Here is an 11,767-nt window from a genome sequence, read left to right on the forward strand (position 1 = left end):
TTTTCGGGCGGAAGTCCGAAAACTTGGCTCCCGATGCCCTCAATCAGATGTGGGGCCATGCATGCATGCAGGCCGACAGGACAGCTGGGAACCTCTCTCCTTTCGTCATACGCATGCTGGTTGTCTAAAAACATTCGTCCACCTCGACGTACTGTTTTTGCAGGCAGTAAGATTGGTTGTAATTTCTACTTTACGATTAGATGTTTTTTCCTAAGAGCAAATAGATGCGTTTGCAGAGGAAAATCTCGCAAGTGTTGGAAGTGTGCCGCGAAAGTCACAGCGGTGCTTCCACTGCAAGCACTCCAGCCTGTTGTTGTCCTTAATTTTTAGTACTGAAGTACGCTTACGTAGGATTAGTCGACGACTTGACCTCCAGATTGTGTTTCTACTCTGTCTCTCGGGCCCAAACATCACTCTTTTCTTCGGGGATCTTTACTCATTTCAACAACGGAGTGTAACTGGGACCTTCGTGGACCGGTCTTCAGTGTTTTTGCAGCATCCCCGACCTCAAAACCAATCACGAACAGCTGTAATTTTCTGCAAGCGTGGCTCTTTTTTTCTCGCTCGTCCAGTTGTCTGCGATGCAGCGCAATATATGGCAAGTAGACTGCGCAGGCTTGCAGGGATGGTTTTTTTGCGGTGGACGCACAGAACGCTTAGGCGAGGAAAACAACTGGTTGTACCCGACTAGCGAGCTTCTTTTCCACGAGTTTGACATCGAAAACGAAAACTCACTGCACTGCATTTTGGTGTCTGGTCCTCAGGGAATGGTGGTATAAAAGCGCGGATTCGTGTAAGGCAGGGACCTTGTGCTACTTCAAGCCATACGAATGTGTGCGCCGCTGATGACTAGCCATTCGAGAAAAGGTCCACACTATGTTCCGGACGCGTATACGTTATCGTTTACTCATACAAGTGGCAGCAAACACTGAACGACTGCGATCTCAATGTGTGGAATGTCATAGGGGTGTCGCACAGTGCTTAATTAGTAGCGAAGACAATACAGGAAGCATTCGTCACGATAGAATTCACAGGTAACTTCATTCCTCACGGTGCGGATAGCATCGAAACACCAAAACATCGTAAGTAACGGAAGATGGAAACTATAGTATTCATGCTTCTTCGGCGTCTTTGATACAATCGGAGCGACTATCCAGGCAGGAAGCACGGAGGGAAAAAGGCTTTGATGTGGTTTTCACGGGTCGCGGAACCATGGTTGACCAGGAATTGACAAATGTCCAAGGTCACCAGCCATGGAGTGCGTGGTGACCTTCCGTACTCTTGGCACGAAATAGCTTGCCTCTGCCGCAACGTAGGTGTTCATACTTTGGGGGATACTTTTAACGTACGTGCATGGTGATTGGCGCTAAACAACAACACAAGTGTGTAGAAGGCAAGCGGGCTCGACAGTCAATCTGAACTAGTTCAAACCGGGCCGTGAGCTTCGTGGGAGTGTTCGCTAAAAGCACGTGGTCATCGGAGACAGATTTCCAAAGGGATGGGACTACCACCGTCTTGCAAGTTACAGGATCAAACGCGCCGAAATCATATTATTTTACTCGGGGCCACCAGGTGTTAGATGCGCCACTTTGGTGTCACCGCTACAACTTCATCCTGGGTGAAATCCGCCGATGAAGTCATTGCAAAAGCTGTAACCGGTATCTTCAAGAATTAGGGGCTCCTCATACTTTTCCCTGGAATTTAATGCTACGCGTTTGACAACTGGTTGAGGTTGCGAATGCCTTTGTTTAACGGATCCAAGTTCTGTTTCGCTACAGGGGGTATGTTTTTATAGCTGTAACTGTAGACGGCCTCGGCAGCACCTCATCCACACACATTCACAACAGTAGCAAGCGCGCAGTGAGAACTGATCGTAGATAGCCAATATGATTGGAGACGCGGGTCAGTTGTTCGTCCCCGGCACGTGTGTGTGATGCAGAATGGTGGCTCCCGCGGGGTCATTGCAACGTGCTGTTCATCCTCGTGTACATATCACATAATATCGAACTACGAAGACGTTTTCCATTTTCTTACATCGGAGAAGTAACCTGTGTACTGTCGCAGCTCCGGTCGCCCAAAATCGGCTGCCTCGCTCCTGGTGAAAATGTCAGAATTGCTCCTGAGCTGCGACGATATCTCTGAAAGCGTGGTTAAACAAAACTGTCTTATCGGGGGTTTGGCGAGGTGCTCCTAAATAGCCACGGCCACAAGCATTTCTGGACCGCTGTGGCCGCCAAACTATGTTCTTGACTTGAGACAGATCTGCAGGGTTTTCTGGGAACTACCATACGACAGTTGCCACGTTTACTTCTCCAGCGCTCAAAAGCCCCACCATGCGAGCAGGGAGAACCGCGTTTCACCTCATGGAGGTTCGGAGGACTGGGGCGGAGCGATTGGCCCGCTGGAAGTTGCCTTGATTTCCGCTGTTGTGTCTCTTCGTAGTGAAGCAAAATACGGCGCTTCTTCGACCCAGATCCAACCGCAGAATGAAATTGCTCCGCTGCACCGAACAGCGAGTGGATAGCCATCGGCTCTGCGTTCTGTTCTTCAGTCACAGCTCGGCGTCGAGTTTCTGTGTGACCTGCGTTGGGAGGCGGCCTTTCTGCCGCCGCCCACCTTCATCTCAGCCACGAGACACAACACATTCTCAGGTGACACAAAGCCTTCCTCCAGCGATGAACAGTACTGTTGCCTACGAGAGAGAATCTCGTTTTTCTGTAGGGCTTGCCCCCGTTACGTAATTGTCACAGCCGCCCACCGTTCGTAAGTATGCTCTTCGTCCTTCTCCTCAAGTACGCCGTTACGGGTAAGAAACGGTGTTGAAAAGGAGACTTCTGATCGCTCCACTTTGTTGCCCTATTTGTAAGAGGAGCTACAAGGACAACAGACTGCACTTGTGCGTGTGACAGGAAGAGACATTTTTCGCGCTGAAGATTGGAGACATTTCGTGTCGCGCGACAGGCAGAGAGCCTTCACAGCCCCGCACAGAAGGAGCTGTGGTGTTGCTGGGAGCAGTCCTGCGCGGGACATCTTTCGAGTTGAGGCTCATCGCTGGATATTTTGAACCTCTTCGATTTTTTCTGTATCGCTTGTTCTTTTCAAGTGTCAATTGTATATGGCGGCCGCCATTGCTGCCAGGCAAACCCCGCAACCTGCGTTTCCTCGACTACCCCTCCCCCAACAGAGCCAGCTGGCCCCACACAATCGTCGACCCAGACGAATTCCAGTTTGTTAAGAAGTATTTGTGCATTGTATGCATCGAAAATACGCAGTGGCGGTTTTCCTGGGCCATTTATTTCTGAGAAGAGTCGTTTTATTTCAAGTTCACTTGCCATTTTTACACGCGAGTCGCAGGCCATCTGCCGCCTGTCCCGTTCTGGCTACTCCGAGCGCGAAGGAACTCCCTCAGCCGCAACGAAGCTGCTCTCATCGAAGCGTCTTGACGTTATTCACCACGTAGTTGTTCCGGTCTTCACGTTCTCAGCGCTTGATCTTTACGGCGAACTGGGAGGTTCTCCGAACATTGCGGTCAGCAACAGTCCACCGCTTGGACGCGCCGGCGAGTTCGTCACGTTCGTGGTCCCGTACTAGTGTTTTTGTCGTTACAGAGACGATGTGGGTTGTAAAGACACGGTAGTTTTGGTCACCTTCATTCTCTGAGGGAACGCGCCATCACCTTAACCTTGCACATTTTTGTCTCACGGTCTCTTGGCTATCGCCGTCCTAGCAACGGCAGGCACTTGCCTCAAATCCAGGCATACTCCCACCTTCCCCCCGATGCTTCGTTCCACAACGCAAAAGACTCTCGGCACCCCTCGCCGCCTTCTTTGATAAAGTCCGAAGATGCTGTACAAGACGAACTTGTGTAAATTTTATTTGAAGGGCACTTGTAAGCGGGGCCACAAGTGTTCCTGGGCACACGGGGAGAAGGACATTCGCCCGTTCCCGGCCTTCTTCAAAACGCGCATGTGCTACAACTGGATCTACTTTGGTACGTGTGACCGGCAGCCGTGTACGTACGCCCACTCGCATCTCGAACTTCGGGGGTCGGGCAAAGCCCTTCGGTTGTGCAACTACTATTTCCGGGATGCCCACTGCCCCAAGGGCGCCAGATGCCCGATGGCCCACGATGTGAGCCAACTGGATCCAGCCATCAAAAACCTTCCACCGCTCCTCAATGAGTGGTCAGAGACGAGCCCACAGCCTCCCGCACGAGGCGGCCCTTTGGATGGCAGTGGCGCCTCTCAGCAGCCGCCACACAAGGTGTGCTCTTCTTCAGGTCCTAGGCAGCCATCAAACTTCTCGGTCTCCTCCCAACACCCCAACCAGCAGCCTCAGCTAAGTCCCGCAGACCTCCCTCGTCACCCTTTCCCGGGGTCTGTCTCTGCCACCTCACATCGCGGGCTCCCTCTCTATCCTCAAGGGACGTCTGTACCGGGGCCGCATGCAGAAAGCCTGGCCTCGTCGCACAGCCTGTCCTCACCTCACAACAGCACACTCCAGCTGACCCAGGGCCTCTCCGCAGATGACCGCATTCCCCTTCCTCACCTCTCGCAAGGCGCCGTGCCGGCGGGCTCTCCACGGTTTTGCACACCTGGAGGCATGAGTGCCGATGCTGCTCACGACCCGCAACTCGCAAGCAAGGAAGAGGCCTCTCCTTTCTCTTGTCCCAGGGTAGAGGCTGTTCCCCGAGACGGGGCTGCGCCTCCGCTTTACGCTTTCGGCGGGAACAGCGAAGGGTCAACGCCTGCGAGTGGAGTCATTCGTCCCTCGCCCAGGGGTGTGGAGAGCTACGGTCGACATAGACTCGGAGGCGGATCTCTTGTCGAACGCGCCTCGCCGCCGCCTCAGCCGCCACTGACGCAGAACACATGCGGGCCCCATGAGTCTCTCAATGCGCCCGACCTTTCGGTAGGCCGTCCTCGACATCTTCCGGGCACCAGAACGCCTTCGTCGCTGCCGACGAACCCACAGAACGACAGTTTTCCACCTACCTTGGACAAAGTGCTTCGCGATCAAAAGACGACCGGCGACTCTCTGCTCTCTGACACCTGGCTGTGGTCTCAACAGCCTGTCGGCCTGCCGCTCGCCCCTCCGGGGAGCTTCTCGATGGGCGCCGCTGGCTGGTCACCTCCGGGTTCTTCGCTGCTGGCTGGGGTCGTCTCGACAGGGGACGATTTTCCGGAGCTGTCTGAGGTTGGCGGCCAGCGCGATGCTGACCACAGTCTGCTGTACGAACTGCAGCAGAGGGAGGAAAATGCGAAAAGCAGGTGTTCGAACGGCGAGTTCTACCCGGGGAACAGTGATCCATTTGACCACTTGTGGGCTCTACTAGATGACGCTCCCGCACCTGCAAGCAGCGAATCTCACGGGACGGGAAGCGGTGGGAATAGCCGGCTGCTGGACCCGCATGTGTCGGCGAGGTCGCTCTGCGACTCCAGCGTAGACACTGGGGTGACGGACGTTTTTCAGGCAGGCACCGCGTTAAGTGAGCTTCTCGGAGCGGACAAGCGGGAGACTGCAGAAGGTTTTCGGGACTCTCGATCAACTGAATACAGTCAAAGTGGCCCCCACACGCGAGCGAACGTGTCTGTCTCTGGCGGCGATAGCGCCTTGGAGAGCCCGAGTGTGGGCCTCCTGCCAGACTTTGTCGCGCCCGGTTCCAAGCGGTGCGACAGCGCGGCTTGCAGCTCGCAGGTAGGCACGGGGACTCTGTCGTCTCCCACGAGCCTCTCTTCATCGACAGACAATTGCGGACGGATCGGCTGCGGCTCCTTCGGGCTGCCACCGACCAGCAGCAGCGGCGGAGTCGTCGCTTGCTCGGGCCGGGAGTCGTACTTGCCACAGGCGCGTCTCATGCGGAGTGTCTCTCCATCGGACACCGTGCAGGCCGCAGGCTACTCTGTTGTCTCTGGAAACGGGGTGGCTGTCGGATGCGAAAATAGCCCCCGCACACAGCAAGGAAGAGAGAGAGAAGAGCGCGTGTCGGGCCTCTGCGCCCCGGTGCTGGTGTCTGGAGGCGTCTGGGAAGACAGTTCGAAGTGCTCGACAGGCACGGCCCTGACAGCGCCCGAGAGTGGCCTCCGAACCCAAGCTTGTTGCAGTCCCAGCAACAGCAACCGAAGCTACACGAGCAATTACAGCACAAGTCTCGGGACGAGTAGAAATGGTGGAGGCAGCGATGTGACCAGTGCAGAGGGCACACAGCATCCCGTCCGCGGCTGCTTCGACGTGATGGCCGCAGGCTTTCAGGGCGTGGCGGGCCTCTGGTCTCTGGGAGGACGGACGGGGACCGAAACCTCGTCCGACCCTGCAGTCTCCGCGGACGAACGCATCGACGAAGCGGAAGCAGGACATCTGGCAGACTTCCTTCTTAGCACGCCGCTGCTGCCGGTAAACACTTGCAGTTCAGGCGCAGGTGCGACTGTCGGGGAAGCAAGGAAACCTCCGCAAGAGCGGGCAACAGCCTCGACGTGATGTGGATTATCTCGACGAAGGAAGACATGTGGAGGTGCAAGCCGTGATCGATGCAAGCGTGCACCTTTCGAACTCGAGGGATTAGCTGGAAGCAGAACAGCGAGGCCAAACTTGTTTCTGGCATACACGGAGTGCCACGAACACATCCAAACAGATGGTTCCCCGTACGTCCTGCTCAGAGTCGAGTAACAGTGAAGGAGCTGTGGTATGTGAGGTGGCTTGTGCCAACACTTTCTGAATTTTCCTTCGCTTATGCTTTCAATATTTGTGAACACATTTTTCAAGTGGGCGATTGAGGACGGCCGTCGCCGCAGAGCAAGCGTTCACGATCGAGTGATGGATCTGTGAAGAGCGCTCCGGTGAAGCGGGAGCTGTGTCTTGCTGCTAGCTGTGCGTCCAAGGGAGTGTGATAACGCTCTTGGGTTGCACGCTGTCGGTGGAGAGTCAGTAGAAAAGAGCATGTTTGTGACGCGGTTGGGTGCCTCGCGGAGTGTTTCCAAGAAGGCCGAGCTAGAATGCAGGTGATTGGAAAGGCAAGAATGGAAAAGTGAATGCTGCGCGGATGCTGGTTGGACTGCAAGCCTCGCACATCTTGCACTGAAACAACATCTGCAAGTTTCCAAGAAGTTGCGACACACCTAGTATTTCGCTTTGAAGGAGCTATAGAATGCGTTGATGATATGGACCCCGCGATTTTGGTGTTACGCGTGGCTGTGTTCGAGTTTGGTACAAGTGATCGGACGAGATGAGATGCCGTGTGTTCTGACGGGTGAGCGCGGCCGGGGGGGTTCGGTGTCCTGACGCTTAGGACAAAGATGCCAGCGGATGACGCTTTCTGGAACGATTATCGTTATGCCTTCTCGGTTCGCTCAGGAGAGTGTTAAGGTTGTGGCAATTTAGCTGGCAACTGAGCGGCATGTTTCTTTAGTTACTTACGTCGCAAATTCACTCTAAGTTTGATGACCCAGTGTGGACACTCTCTGGGAGGATTTGTGGTATTATCCCAAGTACATCGACGCACAACCGTCCACCTGGAGCTGTACTTGATATCCGTTGTGTGTCGTTCCTGGAGAAGGTGGTTTCGGTTTGGCGTGGCCTCTCGCTCTGGTCATAAATTTTCTTGACGCCGTCTCACCTTTGAGTTCGGACACAGTTGCCAAGTCTGGCACTCTCTGGTCTCTCAGGCGATCTTTTTTCCGCTGTGTCCCACAAAAGCAGGCATTCCCAAGGCGGGCTCCGTGACGGGCTCTGTAAATCCGACGCAGAGTGCCTGTAAGCTTAGTTCGCCGCAAAGGGAACTATCAATGCCATTTCGCTAAGCACACAACTGTCTGGTGTGCGTGGGAAGCTGAGTGTGCATTAATATTGCATGGCGAGACACGATTTGGTGGCAGGGCCGATTTGTTTTGTGTGTCCTGCGTCGAGATAGTACTGGAGGAATTACAGATCGCCGAAGGTCGCTTCGCCTATGCTTCACGGCAAAGCGAATCTAGTGGAATAAGAAGTGTTTCCCAGGCAAACGCCCGCGGTATTTTAATTCGTTGTATTTAGGCGCTGCGTATTCGTCCAATCCCGCTGCGTTCAGGGTAAATGATGAAGGTGTACCTTCGCGCACACCCCGCGAGTCTACCACATTTTCCTCTCACGTGCTCTTGTCTCTTCGTCTTTGTTTCTTCGTGATCGATTAACGCTGTTCGTCGGTGGTCGTTCAGCAAGTTGCTGAGCTTTGCGCGGTTGACGAAACTGCACCCTTTTCTGCCTGGGATGTGGCAACAGCGGACGAGCGAACCAGATCGCACCAGAGATGCAGATGGGATTTAAAGCGTTTATATATTCAACTGCATCGACGCGTCCGGATTTTTCCGTTGCCCGGAGGTTCTGTGTCGTGCCCGCAAGCCTTCGGGGCACATTCGGTAGGTTGTCTGGTTTTTTTCGCAGATGCATTCCTTTTGGAAGCCTCGTGATTGTTCTTGAAGCGTCGATTAGCGTTAAAGGAGCAGACTGGAACCTTAAGGTTCTGGCGTGGACGCTTGTTTTTTTGTGCCCCGGAGCTGTGGGACGGATTGGCGGAACACGTGAGCGCTGTCGCAGAGCCACGTGGTCACGGGAATTTCCATTTGTAGAGTTCTCAAGTGAGAGCTACGTACCGCTTTTTCCGCGGCGGAACAATTTTGGTTTCGTGCTTTTGGGAGATATCTTTGTTTCATATGTAATGTTTAAAGGGGGTTCGGACTGAAGCCGACTCGTTTCGGCTGTTTCTTTGTGCCACACTGCTTTTTTGAGTGGTACCCAGTCCTCAGGGTCTGTGTCGTGAACCAGGGAAAGTTGTGGAAATACACGGAGTCGGTCCAGGTGCCACGTCGTTTCTCTCCACTCCTAACGACTGTGAGGGGTTATGTTGGGCAGACTCCGGGCTTGTGAACGCCTCTCGCAGGCTGCTGGGGTTGTATTTTGAGTTAGCTGGTCTTTGGCCTTTGTGCCCTGGGTGATGACTTGTCTAAGCGCTTCCGTTTTTGAAACTTTCAAAGATACATCAAACTTCTCTGCAAGCTTTAAACAAAGATTTCTGGTGCAGTTGCGTGATACACATGCTGGCACGCTGCCACCGTCTTCTGTGTGCCCGTCGGGCTTGCCTGTTTTGCACCAGCCAAGGGGCCGCGGCACTTCCAACATAGACAGACAACCTGTTGACTCCTGGAAGTCCGTGCCAGAAAACAGTGCAGCGGTGAGGACATCCGCAAAGAGCAGCCATTAGTGGGGAAACCTGGTGGTTTTCTGTCGAAAACCGATTACGAATATGTTATTCTGAACAGGAATTGCCGCACAGGCCCTGTAGACGAGACGCCAAATTGAGGTCCTACGTGAAGCATCTTCCGTTAATGTTCACCATAACGTGGAGGGAAGAGCAAGCGTACAATACGAACTCGTCTACCGTCAGTTTTCACATACTTCTGGTGACGATACTATAACTGTCTCGAGCGCTCCTCGATGGGATACACTTTTCACTTTAAGGCGATGACCTATTTGAAGGCCAGTGAAACATAGTCCATGGTGTCCATCGCCATCACAGATCTACAATCACTAGACAGTCAACAGCGGAGTTCGGGTATTCCTCCGAAGCATACCAGATACCAATGCAACAATTGTTCTGTTTTCTTAAGACTTGCACGTCCCTTGGATTTGGATGCTCGAGGCGCTGGTGTCCTGAGACGACGAGGGACAACGGCACTGAGTTTGGCCAGGTCCCACCAGCGTCCACTCTTGGGTAAGAGAAAGTCCTTAAAGAACTGGTGGCACCGTGCTGCATAACAATCCAGGCTCTTCCTGGCATCTTTTAGGAGTATTGACTAGTGTGATGGCAAACGTTCTGCAGATCGCTTGCCAATCAAAGTGTTTTCTCGCACGAAACCCTGCGTGAGACTCGTTTACATCGTGACGCAGTGCAAACACTTATCGCGAACTCTCTCTTGCCCAAACCACCTTAGAATTTCCCGGATCTGCATGCTTCAAACTGTACACAGATCTCTCCATGAAAGCATGGCAGAACAGTTGTAAGGGTGCGTGACAGGTGTTGAACATCGGTGACAAAAAGAAGTACATTGTCGCTTTGTCGGCGTGTTTCTGTGGCAGCTATGTTGGCTTTGGGGCAGGCAGCCATTTCAGTAAATGCAAACATGCAGTCTCACTTTTCCGGGGAAGAGGTTTTGCAGTAATATGTGCCGTCGTGGGTAACATTATCGAGTTTGCTCAACGATTGTACAGAAGCAGGGACCACGGTGCCCGGGCACTTCACTTGGCCCTACCTTCGGCGCTTTCCCACGGCAGTGTGGAAGCCAAAGTGCCACCAAAAAGAACTGGTAGATGCGGTACACAAAAGAGGTAAATGTGGTTTCAAAAAATACACACGAATAACGCGCACACACACAGTGCAAGAACTCACAAAAAAGTTGAAACAGTCTGCACAACAGCACTCGATTCACTCTCACAGGTGGCCCGTGCCCCGTCACCTAAAGCTGGTTCCTGCCACCGAAAGTCTGTTAGAATGCGGTGCAAAGTTAACTAGCGACAAATGAATACATCAGAAGCCTTAAACTACTTGGACTGTCCCTCGGATGGTGTTCAGTACCGAGAGCACAGAAGCCTTTTCCATTTCTTGAGGACGCGACATACGGATTGCAGTACGCTTGTACGACACCGAGCTGCCTGGCGCTGCCACTATCCCGGGGGCTGGACACACGCTGCGTTGTTTCAACATTATACGGACGCCCGAGCAGGAAGTGTAGGTTCCTGTAATTTGAGAGAAGCCTTCTTTTATGGTTTTCTCCTTGGAAAAAGTGTTGATGCGCGGGCAGCTGAAGGGGTGGCCATCCTGTGTGTCTTAGCGCAGCCCCCCAGACACCCTCTCTGATTCCCGAGTGGAGATGGCTGTGAACCACGTCGCCCAGCGCTGTCCCAGCTTCCCGAGTTTCTTTTCGCGTTTCCCTTGGCCACTTCAGTTTCGGTTGGATACGCGGCACACGAGGAAGGAAGTTTTCTTGATTTTTTGTTTCAATGGTCCCACAGGCCATGCCAGTCGAAAGGACTTCCGAGCCCGCAAGCGGCTCGCACATTTTTTTCCGCAGGGGGGGAGCTGGCATGTCCCTACTGCCGTGCAAGAGGCCGTTTCTGCGTTTCCAATAGATATACAATGTGAAATCTTCTTATCTCGCCTTAGTCATTTTTAAGGATCACGCGAAACCCCTGCTGAGTGTATGGTCTGGCACTGCTCTTCCAGATTCTTGACTTGCAGCGCAATTCGTTCCTGCGCTGTTAGATCTTCCCGGTGACGCTACGATCGTTTTGGACTCTGGCGCGGGCGTCAGCCCCCTGGTGTTTGCTTGGCAACTTCCGCCTTCTTTCCCTGGTGACCTCTTCTCTCGTTACCACACTTATTCCTGCTCGTTTCTTCTCCTGTTCGTTGATTACTGCATACTAGGGGCGCTCGATTCACAGACCGCCGCCTGTCCGCCCGTCGCTGAACTTTGGCTAGGCGGTATTTTCAGGGACTTGCTTCCATTTCTCGAAGGCTCCATGCTGGACGGAACGCGGAAATTGCCGGCATCGATTGGATAAAGTGGGAAATCGTCACCACATCTTTAAGAGAGCGTCGGAGATCCTTTTCCTCTGCCGTTCTGTTCCGGCTTCTTTGTGAGCAGCGCTCCACCGTGTCTCGGCTTCCACATCACTCCACAGTTTTCTTCCCAGCCCACTTTCCTTCGGGATACCAAACGCCCTCTTCTTAACTCTTCAG

At 53.4% G+C, this 11,767-nt stretch overlaps 1 protein-coding gene across 1 annotated transcript; it reads left to right on the plus strand.

The window, feature by feature from the left end:
- Nucleotides 1–3,843: 3,843 nt before the first annotated feature.
- On the plus strand, nucleotides 3,844–6,477 carry TGME49_255310 (zinc finger (CCCH type) motif-containing protein; the record flags this gene model as incomplete). The annotated part of the gene is made up of 1 exon (XM_002364818.1): nucleotides 3,844–6,477. One exon carries the CDS (start codon nucleotides 3,844–3,846, stop codon nucleotides 6,475–6,477), a length of 2,634 nt encoding a protein of 877 aa, XP_002364859.1.
- Between the last annotated feature and the right edge of the window lie 5,290 nt (nucleotides 6,478–11,767).

The sequence above is a fragment of the Toxoplasma gondii genome, chromosome VIIb (genome assembly GCF_000006565.2).
Source record: "Toxoplasma gondii ME49 chromosome VIIb, whole genome shotgun sequence".
NCBI lineage: Eukaryota > Apicomplexa > Conoidasida > Eucoccidiorida > Sarcocystidae > Toxoplasma > Toxoplasma gondii.